The 23,308-nt window shown below is 42.1% G+C and overlaps 1 protein-coding gene across 1 annotated transcript in view; it reads left to right on the forward strand.

The window, feature by feature from the left end:
- The window catches only part of LOC104500802, a 191,199-nt gene that overhangs the window by 15,792 nt on the left and 152,099 nt on the right, over nt 1–23,308 (forward strand). Inside the window, exons 4-8 of the mRNA XM_010144518.1 lie at nt 1,879–1,965; nt 3,553–3,636; nt 7,368–7,537; nt 16,437–16,637; nt 22,924–23,052. Coding sequence (XP_010142820.1) covers nt 1,879–1,965; nt 3,553–3,636; nt 7,368–7,537; nt 16,437–16,637; nt 22,924–23,052 — 671 coding nt within the window. The remainder of the gene's footprint in view (nt 1–1,878; nt 1,966–3,552; nt 3,637–7,367; nt 7,538–16,436; nt 16,638–22,923; nt 23,053–23,308) is intronic.

The following is a 23,308-nucleotide window of genomic DNA, read 5'->3' on the forward strand; positions in this document are numbered from 1 at the left end:
TTCCACCTATGCAGGTTTTAAAGTATGTACATTGCTCTGGAGAAATCAAACCTGTTTTTTCTTTGTACTTCTCCGTATAACTTTCTGTCTCCAGCTGTGTGTGGCTCTGACAGAGCCCAAGTGCTGGCTGAAATACCTCAAACTCCTCCCGGACGGTTGAGGTTGTTCTGGTTTTGAAGAGGGCCGCAGAGCAGGCTGGTCAGTGGCATTTCTCAGCGTATCTCTCCTTTGAATAATGGTTTCCATGCCTTGCAGACTCAAATATAACAGGACACTTCCTCCTAAACGCCAATTATTCTGTCCAGGAAAGTTGCCCCAAAAGTCTGCTCCTCAGAGCTTCACACCAGACCCACAGGACAAAAAATGTGGGGTATTAAAATTCAATAAAACCCGTTGTGATCTTAAGACTCTGCAAAAAGCCTGTGCACTAGCTGAGAGTTGTTTGTATGGTTGCAACATACTTTCCAGCAATTTACATTTACAGCTCTGAAGTAATTGAATAAAGAAATGCATCATCATTTGCTTTTCTAGCACATGGGTGAATTATTTTACCAACATGTGAAGGGGTGTTCGTATAACATCACGATGCTTTGTGCTAGAGAAAAACAATTACAGTGAATAAGGTAGAATGGCTCTGTTATTGCAGTACATAAGACTTTGATTACATGCTGCCAAGATTCATACCAGCCTAGCAGTTGTTGACAGATAAAGTAACAAAAATGAAACTCATTTATTTTTTCTTTATTGAGACCTCAAGGTAAAGCAAATTTTCAGTTCTTGTACTTACTACATTGAAGGAACAGAGACTGACAGTCAAAATGTGCCAGTCCAGAAATATAAATTAAACCTAGTTTCATATCAAAGTTTCATTTAGTCTCTGAAAAGGAGCTGCTGCTTGGATTATTTCTGATCCTGAAACAAACACACTGTGGACTACTATAGTGTATCTCGGGTGAATTAACCCCCTCGTCCATTTAGCTGTTTGCCAGGACACAGATCTATATCTATTCAAGCAAATTTACGACTTATGGACTTAATTGTTTGACTTTTTCTCTGTTTAGTGATAATTTACTCTGTTTGCAAACCCAATGGCTGTGAGGATGGTTCTAACAGAGTGTAGCACTTTTGCTGCAGGAAAGACGTATTTTGAGGAAAAAACCCTCCTGTGTCGTGTGAAGAAAATTCCTATTACTGGGAGTTCCTGCAGCAGCTGGATGCTGCGTTACTCCTTTAAGTCTAATACGTGACTTATTTGTAAACTTGATTAGTCTCTAGCAGATGAAACTAGCATTGAAATGGAAAGTGCTAAAATAAGTGGTTTTATCCCATCTAAACCTTGGATTTGCTACCTAGCCCAAATGAATATAATTGCTGCTCAGATTAATGAGGCAGTATTCTAGTATCTCCTCGGTAATTAAACACTCCTCTGAATACAGTATTAAAGATGCACCAGACGTTGAAACCTCAGTGGTGAAATTTAAAACTGTTGAAATTGGAGGGGTCAGCTGTGAAACACAAATATCTTTGCAACATGGGTAACTCGCTCGTACAACGTGTTTCAAGAATAATTTGGCTTCTGTTGGGAATGCTGGATTTTAAAAAAATTTTCTTATCTTTCCATCATCTAAATTTGAGAATTTTTCTCATTAGTTCCTGAGCAAAAGTAACATAAAGTGCACTTGTTTCCAGAATTACCTTTGCTGACCTTTCACAAGATGATAATTGCAGTACTAGCAGGCTTAGAGGACTTGTTAAAAAAATTAAGCTTATAAAGTAGCAAAAAATGCCCCTTTGCTTGCTGGTGTCGATTTCAAAATTAACATTTTGGTTCATGTGCTTCTAATAATCGCTGACCCTTACTTCATGTGCTTTCCACAGGAAATGAATACAGCAGAAATTACTTTGACCCGTTGATGGATGAGGAAATAAACCCAAGGCAGTGTGGGATGGAGGTCAGTGAAGAAGGTGAGGTGGAATTAAGTATGTAATTTTGGTGTCAGAATATTCTGTTCCATTCATGAAAATGAGATGGCAAAGATCACATATGCAGTTCTATTTAAATACTGAGGTTTACAATTTAAATTATAAACCTTAACGGCTCTGAACATGATAGGCGGGCCACAGTCTTTGATCAAGGACAGTGAGTTAATGGACGGGTAGAAGAAGTGAGGCTGTGCTGCATTCACTCTGCTCTGGCATCCGAGAAGCACGACCCGAGAACGTGGTCTACACCTTGTCCTCTTTAATTAACATAATCAGTCCAGAATTGTGCTGCTGCACAGTCATCCCCTGTTGGGGACCATATTTGTTTACCTCCTCTTTCCAGCTGGCAGCTTGTCACTAACAAGAGACAAAGGCAGAGCACAATGAAGAAACCAGGGCACGCTTTAAAGTCACACAGTTCTTCCGACTTCAGCAAGTCAGGCCCCACGCCCATAGAGAATAGCTGGTGAAAAGCAAATCTGCAGCCACTAACTCTATTACACAAAGTTAAATATCATTTTAATGTGTTCATCATATGGGAGTCTTTAATGGGTTATTCTGTGAAAATGAAGATATTGGCAATTATCTTTTCTATATTTGATAAATTAAATTTGTTCTGGAAACTTGTCTGGGTTGATGATGCCCTGAGAACAAACAACACCCCACTATGGATTTGCTTCCCTGCCTCGTCAAGGGAACATCTTGATGTTAGACGCTAAAGGAAATGTAAAAGACTCTGCAGGGGCAGAGGAGGTTTGCAGAAACCTCCTTCCTTGATGCTCAGCGTAACTGAAAAAACTGCCTCTGAAATTCCGTGGTAAAGAAAATTTATTCTTTGTGATTCTATCAGGCACTTCAGTGACCTGGGGGGGCTCTTTTTGTAGCTGTACTTCGGTTCACCTTCCTCGTTTGTAAGTATTTGGCCTTCTACCCACCCTCGTCACTGACAGCTTAGAGACGCCAGGGTCTGCGAGACTGGCGGAGGACAGTCTCAGCTGGGCATTTCTGCTTTGAATGTAGGCACCGGAAGGTCTTGTGGGGAAAAAGCGGTGTGTCTCCCTTGGTCCTTACTCTGCAGATGTTACAGGGAATTTGACTGACTGGCCAGCCCCAAAAATCAAAATTCATGGTGTGCTGTAATGCCTGCTTGTACCAGGTAATGTGTTTGTGTTATGGACAACAAGGTACAATTTCTAATAAAGGTCCAAAATCACATTGGCAAAATAAATAAATTAGTACTTTAATTAAGAGTCAAATAGAATTCATCTGGCAATTTGAATATAAATAGCAAATTCACCTAGTCTCTTAGCAGAACTAGTAAACCAGTTTGTCCAGATCAAAATATAATATTGTTCACCTTTTAAAAGTATATGATTCTATATTTTTTGCTTTAAACTCTCTTTCATAACTTGGAAGAAAATGAGTCACCTCTGCTGTGAAATTGCACAGGGAAAACTATTTTTAAGTGCCAAGTGGTTTCTTTTGTATTTTTATATCTGTATTTATACTTTAGCGTTTCCTAAAATATTACTGGAAGAAACAGTAGATGTGTTGCTGTTGTTTTTTAAGATCCTGTGGAATCTGATGAGCAAATCCTGTACAATAAACTGATGAAGCTTCTGGATGAAGAAAACAAGATGCTGGACTTGCAAGGTAAATAACAAAATCCTTTGTATAAAGAAAAATAAAACTCTTGAGTCTGGATGTGGAGAGGAGAGTGGGTAATCCATCCCCTTGAACTCAGACGTAAAAGAGACGTTGACTTTAATGCAAGCCTCTAAGATCTTTTTCCCCAAATGTTTTTGTTTTGAGTTGTGTTTATGTGGTTTTTAGTGTAACTTAAGCGGGGTGCTTTCTCTGCACTGCGCGTGGAATTCCTCCCTTACGACAGAAGACTGAGAATACTACTGCTGCTGTGCTCAGGGCCAGGAATCGGAATCCTCCTTTCAGCTCACAAGCGGCTGGGCTGTTTGTCAGCTGTGTGGGTCACGTCAGGTGGTGTTTGAGGTCATTTGCGTAAGGATTTACACTAACAGATGACTTTAGAAAATGTTTTCTCTGGCTTTATTAGAAAATTCAAATTGTTCCATCTACAGTCAAAACAACGATGTGTAGGAGATTTCTTTGCCTTAAGCAACAGCCTTACTTTGGCTTCATAGATTAAAATAAAAACACGTTTGGCTGTGATGTCAACGTTATTTCTAGAGGAGAGATTGACGTGGGTGTCTGTCTGTAGTGTTTCTGTAGTCCTCACACACTGATATTTACCGCGTGTCATATTCTTCAGTAGCTTTATGGCCAAGATAACCCTGTATGACTAAGGGACACCAGGACAAGCAAATGCAGTAACGTGTGTGTTTTATTTCTTAAAAGTGCGATAATGGGTATGAGAGCCAGGCCTGTGAGTGAATGTTGTGCCCTGTCCTAGCTGAATTTTTTTACCGTTCTTGGCATGGGTGTAAATAAAATCCAGAAAAGAGCAAGATTTTCCTTTGGAGGCAACCTCTGTGTGCCCAGATCAGGCTCTCTGTGTTTCTCCTTCCCAATTTTTGAACCTGTTGTTCACTTCCAAATCCTCTTTTTAACAGAGAGCAAGTCTTGCAGGTCTGCCTTCCCTACCAGTTTTAGGGAAGTGGGCTGCTGAGCAGAGCAGACAAGCATTATTAATGTCTCCACTGAAGGAAAATCTAATATGGGAGTTCGACCCTTATTAGACATGAGAAAATCCACAGAAAACTGGGATTCATTTGGTTGCGCTCTTTAGAGAACTGCTTCTTTTCTTCCTTTGACCACTGAGCTGAAAAATCACGTAGTCATACAGTCCTAATTAATAGATGATCCCCAAAGGAGAGGAAAGGCGGTGGCTCAGAATTTATATGATTGTATAGTTAAAGAGTTTTGTCGATGAGCAACCTGTTGGTCGCTCTTGTGGAACGTGCTAGTTCATATTATAAAGCAGCTTAATAGGCAACATTGGTTGGTTGTTTTCTAGAGAAAGATGTAGACTCTATATTTTTTACCTAGGAATAAAATCTCTCAAATGATGTAAGATCTTTATCCTCTAAATCATCCTCTTGGTCATCTAAAATGATGATAGGTGAATACCATAAAAAATATTTTCTATTCTATTATTGTTTGGCAACAACCAAAAAATTGAAGTGCAATATTTTGCAGTATTTTAATTGTGAAAGTGATGCATGTGAGCCTTTGGTGGTGGTGGATATTTTTTAGCTACAATTTATATACAGAATCTTCTAGAACCAGGCTACCAAAATGCATTTTCCATGTGGAGTTCACGGCTGCTGTCTGCATTCCAACCGACCCTGAGGTGTTGTCTGCTAGTGAACCTATACCCTTCAAATTCTCATCTCGGTATATAAACCGCTGCTATCTGATGGACAAATGCAGGAATAAATGAAGTTACAAGCAGCCAAGCTAATGCCGGGGAGATTGCTCTAATTACAGCACAGCATCTGCAAATCCAGCCTGTGCTAAGGAGAAGATGTGATTTAAACTGCACAGAAAGTATGACTCGCGGTGTTAAGAGCAGCCGAGGCAATGAAGAGTGTGACAGAGACACTAACAGCTTGAAGCAGCCAGTCTTCAAGTAGTTTATCAATCTACCAATTAATTTCCTTGCAAATTTTTCAAATACAAATCATAATTTCTCTCTATTTTTAGCCGTTACTTCCTTCAAAAAGGCTTTTGAAAATGTTCTTTATCTTCTTTTGCTCTTTTTCCACAAAATACGTGCTAACTAGCTCAGTGTCTCCCACCAAAACTCGGTCACTTGATAGAACACTGAAAACAAAAAGGACATTTTGGTGAATCACTGCATGGTTGTCTTTGTGGACAATGTTTTCATTCCTTTCTTTGATCTGTAAGGACTCTGTCTACACCCAGGGGATCCCGAGACAGGAATATGGAGGATGTAAACTTGCACTGCTCCTCTGGAAGCAGTAAAGCAGCTGATTTATACTAGCCGAGCATATGGCCCGTCATATACAACGCAGCGTCGGGGGGAACAAGCGATGCTGCTGCTTCTGCTGTTGGCAGCGTTTTCTCTCCTAGCGCTTCCTGGGTTTTCTCTCTCCTAGCCAAACCTTAGTGTTACTGTAAATTTAAATGTAAATATTGTTTTGTTTCTGTAGTTAATAGTTTTAGGTCAAATCGCTTTTCATTAGGCTTGTAAGCTGCCGTGTGAGGAGACTGTGTACCCTAAGGTAATGGTTTGGGTTGTTTATATCTACTGTACACTTCCCCCAACATGAATTTGAATGGTATCCTGTTGTAATTAAATAAAAAACCCACCCTGCTTCCTGTGTGTTGGTGGCACTGAGGTGATTTAACTACTCAGGAGGCTCAACAATTAAAGTCATTAAACAATGAGTAGTGAGCAAAACTGGAAATGTTAATAGCTTTAGTTTTATCTTTCCTTTTCTGGTCTTCATTAGAGAATGAGTGACTTCAAAGGGGAGTGAGGAAAAAAAAAAGTCTTTTAACTGCTTTCATGTCTTAGGATGGACAGACAGAAAAGCAAATAACTAGATGCGGCAGATTTTTGCAGAGAAAGGCACAGAGAACTATACAAACTTACACGCAGAAATACGAGGCAAGAAGGGTGCAGTCAGATGGGGACCACCTGATATCTGTCATTTCTTAGTGACCCTGATGTGGACAAATGAGCAACACTAGTTTTCTCTATTACTGATGATGCAAAATAGTATTTGTACCACAGCAGACATCAATGAAAAGACCTAATTTTTTATCTAGCATGATGAATTAAACTGAAAAAAAGGACTCCGCTTCTCTTTAAGGTGAGCTTTATGAATGGGATTTATTTTTATGTATGTGCAACACATACCCTTTGGTTCTGCATACGTCACCACAGCGAAATCGGGGGAATGAGGTGGGTGAGAGCAGAAACAGACTCAATTAATTAGGCAGGAGCTGTGGAGGAATTGGACCCTCTGGGGGGAGTGGGAGGAAGATGAAATGCTTGGTGTGGCTTCACCTTGGACTCCCTTTCAGTTGCAGTTATTCCTCCCGTTCTTCAGGAGTGAAAGCAAAAGTCATTCCCAAGCGCAGTTCTTCTAAGATTTATGGGGAAGCGATGTTAGGTGGAAATGCAGAGCACTTCCTTCAGAAGTTATTTAAGGTACAAGCTGCACGTGCTAAATTGTACCTGTAGGCAAATGTTGCTCTTGAGAAGAGTTTTCCTGCTAATGACACTTGGTACCTGCCAGTGGTTCCACTGTTGCTATTTACTCCGTTCAGTGGCATGAACTGTTGTCTTCGCATGCTGGTGGGCCAAACGCGTTAACTGAGAAGGTACTAACCAGGGAATCTGCTAAGAGATAACCTGCCGCTTTTGTTCCAAGCAGCCTGTGTTGACAGTGAAGATTTTCCAGACTCTGTGATGCCTGTCAGCTCCAGTAAGGCACGTGACCTTCACAGGGAGCTTGAAGATGAAGAGATTCCTTCATATATCGAACAGTTCGAGAGAGATGTTCAGGATGACATAATTCTGCTTGGCAGCTTTTCGCTGGAACAGGTCAGAGTTAAGAACTGTAAGACAATTTTATCGCTTGCTTCATAACATGATGCTGACTTGTTAACCTTGTACACCCCAATTCTATTTCACTGCCCGGCGATACAGATATTGAAAGGGGAAGAGATAACCCATTTCGCTGGCTTGCTCTATGTGACTGGCACTTCGCTAAGCTAACAGCAGGACCTTTATCTTTGTCTCCATTTCAATGTGAATAAAAATAGATTGCCTTCATTGCTTCTTTCCTAAATAGTGGAGTATCTCTCACTGCTCCCCAGTAAGTATTGCAATTGAGTTTCAATCAAGAGCCTAAGCTTAGGACATCTCTCTCTGCCAAATCTAACAGAGGCTTATTCATCTATCAATGAGCATGTTCGGATTGAAGCCCAGGAAGGATTTATGTAGCAATACTCATTGTACAGAGGATAAGATTATTCCCAAATTGTAAATCCAATGTGGTTTTCAGGGCGGCAAAGCTTTATACAGTTTTCTTTTCATCATTTCATAGTGTAAAGAGACAAAGTCAGGGTCTTGTTGACAAAGGCACAAGTTTTCAGGGCTGAAATGATACTTGCGGGCATCTAACGACCATTTGTCCCTTTGAAAAATCTCGTACCAAGGCAAGGGGATAGGAAGAGAGATTAATTGATGAATCTATCATTTTTAATTAGCAACATGAGAACAGTGCACTGGCTCTGATGGGCTTAAAATAGGTTATCCAGTGACTGATCGTTGAGCTAAGCTTTCTTTTCTTTTCAGAGGAAGTTTTTAGAAGTTTTTCACTGCAGGACTAAACCTCAGCATTGCCTTCTGCATGTGGGTGAGGGACACAATTCCCTTCCTTGCTGCGTTCCTCTAAACCCTTGTGTAGCTGTATTTCATTCCTTCTGAGGTTTTGTTGTTGTTGTTGCTGTATGCATCATGTATAGGAGGTGGTTTGGGTCATATTGTTCAGAGAACATAAAATGGGAGAAAACATGAGGGAGAAGGACTCAAATGTTACTACAAGCATCTTCTGCCACAAGGGTCTGATGGAGTAGAAACCTGGGAACAGAGTGCTGCACCTTTCCAGAAGACTTTCTAATAATATTGAGAGTTCACACTTTAGGTTTGGGCTATTTGGATGCCCCAAAGGTACCTGAGGCTCTGTGACACTCAAAGGAACACAGTAGATTTGTTAGTGCTTTGTTTACCCTCCCTTAACTCTGGTCACTGGGAAGCTGATCATCTTAACTTGGGCTCTTTTTGGAGGTGTTCAACAGAGTGTGTTTCCCAGACAGGAGCAAGCTATCGAGTTGTCATCCCCAACCAATGCTCTGCTTTTTAACTGACAACTGTGTGTGTGAATCCATCCATGTGTAATACGATATAATACACCACTGCTTTTCTTCCTTATTTGCTTCCAAAAGAAAGAAAATCCTCATTTCATGCGATTGATTGAGCTGGTCTACCCTGAGCTTACAGAGAGGGACTCAGAACTTTATAACGAACAGGAGGTTACAAATGCCTGTGTTTTCTGTCCATTCCTCCCACGTGGCTCTACCTTCAGCTGTCCATGCCCTATTTAGGAATTCAGTCACACTGAGGTAGTATCAGCTGTCACATCCGCATCCCGCAATGCGGAGTGTAAGAAGAGGATCACAGTAAAGTCTTTGTCTTCTAGATCAGTGATGTTTACATCCATCCCTTCTTTGGAAGCACATGGAAACGGTGCATTCAGCCCCTTTGAACAGAAAGTGGCAGGTGACATGGGAAGTAGAGGCTGCTAACTGCACCTCTTATGTCACACTGATATTCAAAACACCTAACAGTAAGGAGCATGCTTATTCTTCTATGGTTGACCTTCTTTATTCTTCAATGGACAACCTTTACTCTTTGGTCTCTGGGTATACCTCTGCAGCACTGCAGCAGTGATGCCTTTCTGCAGCAGCTACAGGTTCAGTGTCAGATGGTTGCCACAGCCTTATGAATACCCCGCTGCCATCTTTGGGATGCTTCTAGAATTTTGGATCTCGAATGTATGCTTATTGGTTTGAAAAAGTCTTTAATTTGCCCCGTGGCATTTACTTCTTATTTGGAAAAACCCCTTCCCTTCTTTCTGCAGGTCTAGTGAGTAGCAGATGTACTTTAGCCAGCGTAATTTATGATTAGTTAATTTAATCTGCCATAATGACATAAAGTGAGTCTGAAACAAGCTTCTATCAATTTTGCCGTTAGAGGTAACATAATATTTTCAAATGTCTACCAGCCTGAGTAATTAACCCTCGAGCTGAGGAAAGGGGTCTCACAGACATCTCTCGCATCTCTCTGCTTTGACAAAATGAAAACAAAACATGGGAGCCCAAGAGTTAAGAGCAGCAAGTGAGAGTTTGCAGCATGTGAGGCTGGTTTTATGAGCGAGGTTCAAAAACACACTTGAGTTGCTGCTGTTTCATTTTAGGCTGCCAAAAATTCTCTCCGATGAGGCATCTGATTTGCACCAGGGCTTTGCTGGCAGCATTGGCATGAGAAGGAGCTGCTCTGTGTTAACTGTCCTCCCCTTAGTTCATTGCTTTTCTTCTCTGCTTTGTAGCTTCACAGGAGATGGTTGGCTTTTGTTTAAACAGCAGTTCAGCGCATGAGATCACCATGATTAAAAGGGTTTGAAAGAGCAGATGCACTTTCCAAAATAATAATAATAATTAAAAAAAAAAGGTTTGTGCAAGGTTTTAGCTCTGGAACTTTGAGCTGTGTTGTTACTCACTTCACGTTCTATTTTGTAAATGCAAAAGCTGATAGTTGAGGTTGGCAAGAAATACGTAAGGGGAGATCTGAGAGATTCTTGTGAAGAAAGCATTAAGCAGATGTCAATGTTCTGTTAACAAACACATTGAAAAATATTAAATTTTAAAAGTAGGACTGTTTCCTGCAGCCTACCGTATAGGCCTACAGATTTAAAAATCCCCAAGAACATTTGCTTTTAATAAAAGTAAACTCTACTGAGGGAAAATCATAATTTTGGGTCCGTGTTGGGGGAGAGGCTGAGCAGGTACAAGCACAGCTGGGTGTGTAGGGTGCTGCAGAAATCACCTGTCATAAGGCAATGCAGGGACACATGCTTATGGGCACAACCTGATCTTGCAGAGCAGAGAAATATGTGAGGAAAGACCTACCGATGCTGGCTTCACGTGTTTGATTAAAGGCAAGAAGCTCTCAAAAGCATGAGAGCCTGTTGAGAATGAAGCAAATGCTGGTGACTGGGGTGTGATTGCACTTGATCGGCCTTTGGCAATGTGTTCTTGCCAGCCATTATTTCAGACGCCATGGGAAGTTACCAGCTCTACAGCCTCTGAACTGAGACAAAAGAGACTACTCATTTTTATATAGACTCTCTCAGAAAAAAAATTAATAATGGGGCAATTGGAAGGATCACCACTGCCCCAGAAGTCAAGAACACCTTTCTTGCTTGGCCATTCTCTTCCTGCAACTTGGTCGGTACTCGTAACTAAAAGTAATTTGTTCACAACCTCCATCTCTCTCTCCAGGATTCAGCCCTCTGTGCTGGGTGTAACACCTTACAGGACTTGGTCATTACAACTATATTACCGGTTTTCTCCATGAGTAATTCACGCAGAGGTCAAGAGCCTCTGAAAGTAAAGTGCAAGTTTTGCTCTTCAGTAGCAGCAGCTGAGTTACAGCACGAAGAAATGAGCTGTTCGTTGCAGGTGGACAGTAATAAATCGTTTGCTTTCATCAAGAGATTTACCTTTTGGTTAAACAAAGGTTAATGCCTCTGGGCATTAGACCTAATATTCTTACAGGGTCAATACCATCACTACTCTGACGCCTTGCCAAGTCACAGCAAGATCAATTTATATGATGATGGAGCGATCGGTTTTCCTTTGGTTAGTGGTGGATAATACATGGGTAAAATTTGGTACCTTGTAAGATGATGACAAATCTACCTTCCAATCAGGAATTTAATCAGTGGGATCAGGCCTTGGTTATATAAAACACCAATAAATTATAAAAATAATGAAATACCAATGCATGATTGCTTGCATGTTTCGCTCAGTTAGATAATACTACCCTGCTGGTACCTGCAGACCTCCCCTCATCAATGCCACAGCCTTGCACAATCCTTTTTGATCGTTCTTGGTGTGTGTAATACTTGTGTGAATATTTGCATCTAAAAGCAACGCAGAATGGAAGGTGACTTTTCCCTCAGCTAAAACCTGTCTGCTACTTATTGATATTTGCCAAGATTTTAAGTGTAATAAATACATAGTAAGTAAATTTTTTTTGTTTTACTGAGCATTGCAGGTCGAGAATACAAAAGCTGGCAATGTTTCATTTACACCACGTCTTAAAAGAGGGTGACTTCATTTTAGCTAAGGTACCTACACTGATTATTTGAGTGTCAACGCATCCCTTCAGTCTGTTAGTATAATGGCTTCCACTGAATTTGCGATGTAGTGGGAATTATGAGTATCCCCTCTCTACAGAGGAAGAACGAGGGCATGGATAGACTCAAACCTACATCTGTCAGGAGGGCTTAGCACATAATGACCTTTTGAAATCTGTCCTTAAGCCAAGCTCAACAAATTCATTATATTCCTGCCAGCTAGACTACTCTTGGAGTGGTGCAAAAGCACTTCTAAACCTATATTTGAGGGGTGGGGTGGAGGGGGGAAAAACACAAGGCGAACTTCCCAGAGCTTGAGATATTGGGCTTTTGGCCCTTGGACTTCTGCTGTCCTGCCTAGTGAGTGTCCGTGGCTCTCAGCTGTGTGTCAGCACCCACCCAGCAGACCCAAAGCCTGATAAAATACCGATACACGCTTTACCCTGTGGGCAGCCTGAGTTTTCTCCGTGTCTTTGTTCTATCAGGCTTGCTCCTGCTTCCTCAGTGGATAGCTGGGAACCCCCTGAATTTCAACAGTTCCTCCCTCGTTGCTTCTGGATGCTCAGATGCACATGGTTGGGTTTTTTTGTTTTGTTTTGGGATTTTTGGGGTTTTTTTTGTTTGGTTTTTTTTTAAGAAGGGAAAGCATGGAAATTAATGTCAGCATAAGCAGAACTGTGGAAAAGATGTTTCAGATGTTTGCAAAGGGCCTGTCACTGAGCTGTCACAATACCCATAATATTGCTATAGCTGCTCTTTTTAGTTGTAATTCTCTTTTCATTGCTTTGGTCGGGAGTTATCTGCGTTTTTAGTTAAGTAAATATTTATTTGGAAGTAATGAAAATCTTCCATATTTTTTACACTTCTCACTAAAAATATCAATCCCTTGGTTTTTGCTGTGTTCCTTCACTCTTTAAGGTCAGAGGGGTAGTTAAACAACTAAAGTAATTCTTGATATTCTGTAGAGCTGGAACAATGTATCCTGCCGCTACCGTAAATGATGGTGACTGCATTTGCTGCTGCTTGAGGTAATGTGACTGGTCAGCTCTCGGGCTCGTTATCCTAACACAAACTCCAGTAAGGGAGTCTGTTTCTATGGTTCAATAAACAGAGGCACTTGGAAAGATTCTTCAGTGAGAATCGGTGATTGCCAAGTGCTGCTGAAGTGTACGTGGCTTCTTCAGGTACTGAGCACCTGCTAAAAGAAGCAGGACTAGGCGAGGATTGTAAGGAAAGAGCGAGCATCGCTAATGTTTAGAGACACGAACCTGCAAAAATAAATACAATGAGAACAAATTTTAGTTGCTTGTGTTTTCTGCAAAATAACTTAGAATTTTTTTTCCCCAGAGAGGTTTTATTTGTATTTTTAATGCATTTGGAGCCAAACTGTAGTCACAGGGAAAACTAAGGCTGCTGTTTGTTGGCTTTTATGACAGGAGACTCCTTAGTAGTGTTAATAGACTACGCAGATTTTATGAGCTACAGATGAATGAATTGTTCTAAATGTTGTAACTTCTTTGGTTCTGCAGTCTTAGAGCAGAGCAGAATTTCTCAAGCAGAACCTATGTTGAAAGGCACTTTTGACCTGTACTTCATACAACAGCTTAATTCAGGCGGGGAAGGACCAGACCTCTGGAGACTGCCTAGTCCAGCCTCCTGCTCAAAGCAGGCCTGACTCTGAGGTCTATCAGACTTTGTATGTGTTATCTGAGCCTTTTTAAGGACTTTGTAGTTGTTCAGTTTGTTGGCGTGAAACATAACCAGGTCACCTCCAATGTTCACTCAAAGAGGTGTCAGCGTAGTGTGATGCTATGATTCAATTCCTCGTCTCAGCATTTAAATCGGAGACGGAGGGCTTACATTACATCTGAAAATGTGAAATTATTTCCACCTATAACTTTGAGCTGAGAGATGGAGCAGGGCGTGGGCTTGCAGGAGGAGTTCTGTTCTCTATGGAGAAAAATTATCAGGCAAGGCAACTTGTCATTTCCACTGGTGTTTTTAAGACAATGCTATAGTAAAGTGTACTTAAAGCACTGTCTCCCTCTCTGTAATTTTCATTTACTAATCGTGAGTGTCTCTTTTCATTGTGAAGTGTTCTAGTGTCTGCCTGCACACTTGAAAAGGAAGATGATGTGGAAGCCAGTACAAATGGAAATTATTGGATAAAGTTAAAGCCTGTGTGTTGTGGGTTTTTTGTTGGTTTTTTGTTTTTTAGATTACAATTGCAGAGACAAATTTGTGAGGCAAAGCTTTATTGACAGTCAGAAAAAAGAACAAGGACTCAAAGACAGGATAGACTGTAACCTCAGACCTGAGCATCAGGTTTTTTGGGCTGTAACAAACAAATTAGTTGTTATGACTCAGTTTTCCCTATCTGCAGAACAGACCTAAAATTAGATACCTGCTTTAGGGAAGAGAAAAAGGATTAAAGGAGTACAGTTTCCTGAGGGACTTTGAAAAGGCTGTAGAAATAATAAAAACATTCTGTGTTGAAATTAAGAAATGTTTCTAAATTGAGGAAGAATGGAGGAAACCTGCAGACACGTCTGAGTGTTTCCAGTGGGTGTTTCCTTTCAGTTTCTCTCAGTTGTCAGTGCTGCGATTTGCTGTCAGTACTCAGAAAGTAGAAAAGTTTGTAAAATCCTGAAGTTCCTTACATAGCTTATGAAATTTTAAAATCTTTGTTTTTAATGCAAACTATTAATTTTAGACCCCTTGGCACGGTTCTCTTGGTTTCCACGAGCATTGCTCATGCTAGATGATTTGTACTGGGTGGAATGTGTTCTCTCGTATACTGTGGTTAGCATCTTCAATTATTTCTTGTTATTTAGACTGAAATTACTTGAGGCTTCTGAGTAGCTGATGATTTCTAGGCTAATCTGGAGGCACCTGAACTTGGGAGCGTTGGCAGGCTAAGCGTATTTCTGCCTGAAGTCTCTATCGATGGCAAACGCCATTCCAGCGCTGTGTATCTGCAGTGCATGGCCATGGTTGTCAGACGCTCTGATAAACGGCCTTGCATACGCTTACCACACTGTAGATTTTGATGATGATATCAAAGCTTTCTGACCTTGAAGCTACATCTTCTCAACTGTGAAATAAGAAGCATCTGAAGAAGCATCTGGTGGTTCTGAAGAAACTACAGGTGATCTCTCTGTGAACAGCAAGACAGAAACGAGAAGCAAGTCCTCTCTTCTGAGGCTGGAGAGGCAAAATCTTTTTGCAGAAGCTGGGTAGCTCTGCCAGACATTGCTCCAGAGTTTTCTTGAAGCATCTTAAGCAAAGTGCTTCAAGTTCTTTTTATTTCTTAGTACTATCACCTTGGATAAAAACCCTGAATGAAAACAGCTCTGAGTTTAGGGGAAGTTCAGGTCCTTCTTTATAACACCTACTTTACAGCTGGAGCGTGTGTCCGTAACTGTTCAAAATCAGTGTCTTCAGTATGTAGGTTGTACAAAAGCGTCCAGCTCGGTAGCAGGATGCTGCCTTCCTGTGCTGACTGGTCGCTCAGTCTCCACTGTGTTGTTAGAAGCAATGCCACGCTTACGGGTTTATCAGAATGCTCAGCCCGTAATGACACTAAAGGTATCTGTATTAGTGCAATAATGCTGCGGCATGACTAAAGCAAATCTCACTTTGTGTTCTGCAGTATCAGTTTTAAAAACGAGTATTACCTTTTTTTCCCCCAGCTGTTCCAAATGTCTCAATTGTCTAAGTTTTTCATTTTATGCTCATGAACAGTAAATTGGTTTAATTTTCTGTTTGGAAGGAAAGTCATGGTGGAGGAGAGTTGCTTCTTTACCTTTTAAAAAGGTGTCAGAGTTTGCGGCACGTTTTTGGCAGAGTGCACTATGAACAAGACTGCCACGTGTCCAGGATTTTAACACGACTTTACCTCCTGGTTTGCGGCCATCTCTGAGACAAGGTCACCCAAATTCCATCGGCGATGGGCAGTGCAATCTTCAGAGCAGGCCTTATCCAGCTACTGGAGTCTCTGCGTTCAGTGGAGGGCGGTCATCCCACTTACCTCTCAGTGCCTCACTTCCCGTCATCTCTCTGTACTTAACATAGAATCATAAAACGCTTTGGGTTGGAAGGGACCTTCAAAGGTGGTCTAGCCCAATCCCCCTGCAGTGAGCAGGGACATGGAGAGAATAAGCCTCTCAAAATCCTCACTTTGCCTAAAAGGAATGTCGACTTTTCTTGCAGTATTTTTTTTCTTCATCTCAATGTTCAGCGCTTTTCACTTGTTTTGTTCAAGTCAGTCAGTCACAGGGAAAGTCACTGGGAGTGAATGTCCACGCAGCAGCCAGACTGTGAAGGAGGAGGACTAGGTGGCACCAGTGGGACTAGACACATGGGTTTTATTTCTAGTCCTGCTGTGAGCTCAGGCATCTGGCATCTCACTTCTTCCGTCTGTAAATCCTGGACAGAATTTCTATCACAGCAAAACATTTGGGGATGCAGAGATGGAAATCCCAGGTAAAAAGCTTTTATATGAGCTTTTGTTTACAGCTGGAAAGACAGCGCTACCTGCACGGTGATGTACCGGTGAGATTTCTCAAGGAGCAGAATGAGGGGGAAGCACTGGGATTCTCAGCGTGTTGGATCCCTGTGGGTGGTAGGAGGCTACTGGAGTCTCCAACAGTAGTGACTCCAGTGGTGACGGTATCCTCCAGTGGTGACTCCACGCTGCCTCTGCTGCGCTTTGACTTGGTGAGGAGGACCTGTGGGAAGGTGGAACCCCCCCGCCCCAGTACTCCTTGCAGGGCGTATGATTTCATCAGAGCCAGAGCTCAACAGGCGTTCCAACCTTCATGGGGTGAGTACCTCACCAGAAGGTTGTAATACCAGTGCCAGGACTCACCAAGGGGGGAGGGTAAATATTTTCTCTAAATGTTCCATTTTAGCTAAATGATAGAAAACTAACTCCCTTTTGCTTCAAAGCTTTGCTGAATTTTATGGGCTTTCTCCTAAGAGGAAAGGACGTTTGGGTGGGGTTTTGTTTAATTGTTTTCCTAATTGAAAACCAGTACAGGAATCAAGCCCTTGTGAAGCAGTTTCACAGTGAAAATATCCAGTCAGCACTGATTAATGGTACTGAGTCAGGGTCTTGGTTTTGTCTGCAGTAGAAACAATACTTACCATTGTGCGTCTCTGGGCTGAGCCCAGACTGAAAGACTTTTTTCAAGTACTGCTCTTGATTGTGCTCTCTGATGGGCCATTTGTGTAATTAAACCTCAAGATAGCTGATGAGGAAACTGAAGGAGGACGTGTGAAGGAGCTGGCTCACAGCTAAAGCAGCACCCGGTGTCAGGACAGGGAAAGGACAAAGGGTGCTGTGATGGAGCCCTTCTGCCTTCTCCAGTACACCTCGGGCCATCTGTGAAGGATATCCAGTGGATACCAGATTTCAGTAACTTTTTTTCTGAAAAAAAGTGTCTGTATCGTAGAACGGTTTGGGTTGGAAGGGACCTTAAATGTCACCTAGTTCCAACCCCCTGCCTTGGGCAGGGACACCTTCCACTAGACCAGGGTGCTCAAAGCCCCATCTGACCTCGCCTTGAATCCAAACCGCGTTTCCTGCCTTCTCGCCGGCAACGCCCGTCGTCAACAATGGGTCGTTTTTACAGCCCGGACAATGCTGGTGTCACGATGAGAAACAAGTGCTCGGCGATGGGTGCGATGGTACATGCCATTGAGAAAAAGCACTTGGGTTTCTTCCAGAGACACTCTGATTCAAGGGATATTGCGGCAATGATTATTCCACATTTTAAACAAATTATATGGGCTGCTCTGTTTTTGAAAACTTGCACATTTTTTCCTCTATTAAATTGCTTCCTGGTGATGGAAATGTCTGGGATTTTTTTTTCTACTGCATCTACTTTCCTTTAGCTTGCACACCCCTGAGGTAATTAGTGTAGGTTAAAATTTACATAACTGACTTTGGGGTTTTGCAAATAGGAAAGATGGAAATTTATTCAAGGTGGTGAATAATTCATTTTAAAGCAAGTTTCCTGTTTTTTTTAATCATGTAGAAGATGTATTACAGACTCATAGAGATTTTCTGAATAGGACCCTAAGCATTGAATTTTTGATATATTTTATTTCTTAGTGTAGGTAAAGAAATATTAACCATGACTCATTGCACTTTTCCTGTTCAATAAGATTTGAATAAACTTAACAAATTTATTAGGTAGATGATAGACCTTTTTAAAAATTATCATGACATACTGTGACAAATATTTTACTAGGATCCAGAAGAAATAGTTTTAAATCATATTCCCATTGCCACTTCAGAGGCAAAGACATGAAAAACAGTATGGTTCATACAGAGAACCCCAATTCATGTTTTCTTTTTGAATATTCATTATTTAATTAATATTAGGAAGATAAACAAGGGGATTGAACAGCTATGGGAGCCTGGTAATATAATAATTTAAAAAAACCCCAAACTTCCCTACTTCTGGCTCAGTGTAAGCCTGGACTGGTAATGTCTGAATGCTGCTGGAATATCATGGCTATGTGATATTTTACATGAAGTGAGTTTTCTCTTCCATCTTATTTGTGAATCTAAGTGCCCACCACAAAAATCACTATCCCACGCATATCCAGAGCCGCATCCAGGAGACAAATTATGAACCAAGCCCTCCTCCCACTTTCTGACCTTCAGCTTTTAACTGCCTCAGCCTCAACCTTTAAACCCCTTCCCATCTGCCACCAAATTCTGGAAACACCTGATGTCTTTCAGTCAGTAGTTTTTATCATTAAACGTTCTTGGAGACTTTGCTCTCCGCTGCTGGGCACCCTCCTGGGCACCCCAGCCATGGCGGCCTGGTGCCCTGCAGGGATGCTGAACATCGTTGCTTGGTCCTTCCTGCTGCTGGGATGGGTCCCCCACCCATGCAAAAGCATCTCCTCATGGGGCAGCCGTGGAGGAGCAACCCTCCCTTTCTCTTGATGCATTTTCTGTTGGCCGCAGCACCCACTGGACTGTGGGAAGTGGCACGAGGAGGGGTCTGATAGCCCTAACCAGACAGGTACCAGCTCAGCTGGAGCACCTGGGGCTGGAGCCAGATCCCGGCCTTTCCTGAGGAAGTGGCATAGGTGGTGATTCACTGGGTTGGGAAAGAAAATTGAATTGCCAGCATTTGTGGCGGTGGGAGAGAAATGGGTCCCTGTCTCTGCTGCAGGGACTCTTAATGATCTTCAGCCAAAAGCTGTCCAGGAGCACTAGGGCTTGGCTCCTGCTGACAGAGGAGCAGTGGTGAAGGGAGCAACTACTGTGTGAAGAGCTCTAAGGTCTCACTTTGAGTTCGTTTGGTCACGTCACCTTTATAATCATGTATGTGTGATGCTTGACCAGGGCCTGGAGGATTTATTGCACCCATCGGAGACTCTCTGCTGGGAGTGCCACCAAATTGTACGGTTTTTTTAAGGCAACCATGTCGTCTCTGCTTTAATTTTACAGATTTAAAAAAGTTAAAAGCTGCTTGCTCAGGCTATTTTGTCAGGTTTTATACTCTGGCAATTTTCATTTTGGAAATAAGCAGGATGCTTTGCCTTAGTCTTCAACACAGATTCCTGAGCTTCCTTGCAAACAGCCAGGACTGACCACACAGGTGGAAGCTGCCTTCTATATTGGTAGCACTACGCATTCATTTTATGTTAGTCTTAGGGACACTGGTAGAAGATCAAGGCACCAGAAACGCGCTTGAATATTCAGCCAGATCTCTGAACAGTGCAGGTCAGGAAGAAGAATTTTGTTTTTCTGAGTCTACCACCATCAGCAGGGTGGTTGTTTTCAGGTTTCACATGGAGAACACAGTCCAAAAAACATGGATGCTAGTTTCTCGATGGAGTGACTTTTTCAGCTTGCTGGGCGGGAGTAAAATAGCTTCAGGCTCTCCAGCTTCGTGTTGGAGAGCTGCAGAACCGTGGTGGGAGAGGACTGCTCGTGTGAATTAGCCTCCTGTGCATCGCAACCTCCAACACCAGCCTCTCTTACCAAACGTGTAAAAGCAGTTGCAGTGAGACAAGGTATCAAGATCTGGAGCAGATCTGAAGTGGGGGCAAGTTGTGAGCTCTCTGGTGCTCTATGCCCAACAGTTTCAAGTGTTAAATTCTGGTATGCACGTACACACTCAGACGTGCATTCATGCAGATATGTGTATATGTGTTAGGTGTTGTAAAAAAACACGGACTGTAGGATGCTACCATGTACGAACCTATGTTGTACTGATAAAGCTTTCAAAACAAGATTAGAGCTCAGTTTCCCTTGGAAATAACAGAGTAAACATGGAAAAATAAATGGGAAAGAGCTATCAAAAAGAAGAATGTAATAGAGTAACGGTGGCTGACATTCCTGATTGCTTCTGAAAACCTTCCACCAGAAGGCAAACCTTTGGACTTTAATGGCTTTTATTTCTATCTTCTTTCTGCACATTTGGAAACAAACTAAATCTTTTCTTATTCTTTTTTTCTTTTGGGCACGTGGGACTCAAAGCACCGCAAGGAAACCTCTCGCCACAAGAAACTGAAGTTGCACGCCAGGATTCGTGAACTCTTTCAAAGGTACGTCAGATAAGGGTGACTTTGTACTTCTCTCTAATGTGCTTTCCTTCCCAAGAGTTTTCAGTGCTTTACAGACATTAACGAATGGAACTTGCCCCAGACAAAGGACCTCAGGCCTGGAAAAATTCAGCCTGTGCTTTTGAAAGCAGCCTCTGTTTTGGACACCTCCGTTTTCTGATACCCAGCTTGGGCTATAAGTTTTAAGTGCTAAACACAGTTGCACTTCAAAAGGTGACCAAATGGCTTCTCCCAGCACCCTTCACCCCTGCCTCTGAACCACCCCTAGAGAGCGAAGGAAATATGAATTGGAGCAATGCTTTTGTGATGAAGCTATACGTGACTTTCAGATAAAGGCCTGCTTCACATTACCTGTAAAAAAACTCAGTGGAGGAATGAACAACCCTCCTGGATACGGCGGAGGAAGCCGGGTTCTGCTGTGACAGCCGGTGAACATGCTGGTGAGCACAGAAAAGGCCAAACTTCTCCAAATAAATTATTCTCTCAAATCTAATACCCAGCAAAAGGAGAGAAAGGAGAAAAAATGGTGCAACCCCAAAAGAGATCGAATGTGGTTATTTAGATGTTTGATGTTCAGTAATGGAAACTGTTTACCTTCATAATTGTGTATTAGCAGCTAATAAAGGCAATAGATACAGTAGTTTAAAAGTAATAAAATCAACAACAAAGTGTATTTAATTTTAAATTGAATTGCAAGCAAATGGGTGTCCTAATGAACCCCTGTGCCAGTGCAGCTCTAACCAAATTAAGTGAAATAACTTCCATCATGAGAAACTAAATAAGTACGAAGTTCCAAACAGACCATTCTTCTCAAGAGAGAAGTTAACTTCTCCAGTGTTTCAGCTCTACAAATCAGCCAGCGCTGTTCGAGAACCATCTCCTGATCCTTCTGTTGGAGACAACTGGACCCAAGGCGACTTGACTGCAGCTCCAGACGCTGGTTCACCCAGTGTTTCTTGTATTCATTCCTTAGCACTGGAATCTGGCCTTTAGTTCTCACTGCTCCTGGCTTGGACACGTCTCCCAAGCACGTCACTGGGACAAGCATCTGCGCAGACCTTCTGACCGATTCAGCTGTTGCCTGGGCATTTACCTGGTACGATTCTACTGGTAGAGGAATCTGGAAAACAGCTTAGCTATGCTCCAGTGGCATTTTTAATGCTGCAAATGTGCCTGTATATGTTTCTAATAATATGCCAGGAACTTGGAGACAGGAGCATCTGCTTCAGAAGAGAGGAGTTTGAACTATGCATCACCTAGCTAGCACCACGTGCAGGAGTCCGGGATGTTCCGCATGATTACAGTCCCTGTAATTTTCTTGATCAAGAAACACGCTAATTTTACAAATGTGGAGGCTTCTCATGTTACAACCTAACATGCAAAGTAGGAATCAGGTATGAAGACACTGGAGTTGAATTTTCCAAAAGCAAATCAGAAAACGCTGAAGGAATGCTTCACAAGTGCAGTCCAGGAAAATGTTGTTGGTTTTGATTCTTGATTCTTCTTTTTATTTTTATTTTTTTAATCAACACCAAATATTCTAGCATTTATTTTTGTGGCTAAAAGCTTAACTGAATCCATGGCTTGGCAAGGTAAGGGAGTGCCTGTGGTGTAGATTCCCGAGCTAATCCTGAATTGCAACTGTACCTCTTGCAGTGATTTCTTCTTAGTGCCGTATGACTCCTCTCTGTTGCTACAGAGACCTCTCTTTCTAAAAAAGAAAATCTTTGAGTTGACATAACTTCCCCCAAAATTACTTTAATTACACCAGAAGTTAACATGCGAATGCCAGGGAAGGTTAATGGTTCACATACAGCTGCAAATTCGTGTGTGTGTGCGTATGACATAATTTTATATATGGTTTTTATACGTAAAATAAGATCTTCTAGAAGATTTTAAATGATATAAGATTTATATAGAAATTTATAAGGGTTTTCTTTTGAAAAACATAAGATTTATGTATAAAATAAGATTTTTCCAGTGCTTTAAAGCAACCCAATCCTCAAGGAACCAACAGTTTCCAAAACCCCGTTCCAGTTTATTGAAGCTATCAATCGGTCCTCAAAGGGTCGGCAGAGGCAACAGCTTCCTCCTTAAAGATTCTTAACCTAGAACCTGAGCCCAGACACCAGACAGGCGATTATACAGGGGCAGTGAAAGACACTTCAGGTTCCTTGAGTGGACCCGTGGCACAGACTGACGAACAGTGGCCCCGTTGCCGGGCTGTGTTTGCTGCGTGCTGCTCTCTGAAGCCCAGGGATGTCTCCGCCTCAGCACGCTGCTGTTCCTCCTGGGTGCCCTGTGAGGTATATTCAAGGAAAACATCAAACTGCGATGTATTTCCAAAAGCAAGTGCTTTCCGTGTCTGCATCGTAGTTCGTATCTTTTCAGTTCCTCTTCCCTTTCGAAGTGCTGCAGCGTGGGAAGTCAGCCACTGCACGCAGAGGAGGACGGATGTGACGGAGAAACGGCGGCCAGCTTTGGTACCTTGGCAGGAGTGAATATGGAATTAAATGGAGCAGCAGGACCTTGTGGGACGGTGAGGCTCTCCATGAGCGCTCTTCTCCCTGACGCAAGCAGTTAGATGACTAGATCAATCGCTCTCATTGTTATTCCTCCTTTCTTTTCATAGTTTAAGAGGATAGAATTTAGCAGGTTTCAAAATACGCTTTCCAGCAGAAGTAACCATATGCTTAAAGAGAATGTCTAAAGCTATTAATGATGAATCATCTGGGCATGGCAAGAGTTCTTCAAAACAGTTTGTCAGCGCTGGCCAAGCAAAGTCTTTCAGCAGG

Source organism: Buceros rhinoceros, unplaced genomic scaffold (genome assembly GCF_000710305.1).
Source record: "Buceros rhinoceros silvestris isolate BGI_N320 unplaced genomic scaffold, ASM71030v1 scaffold7551, whole genome shotgun sequence".
Classification (NCBI taxonomy): Eukaryota; Metazoa; Chordata; class Aves; order Bucerotiformes; family Bucerotidae; genus Buceros; species Buceros rhinoceros.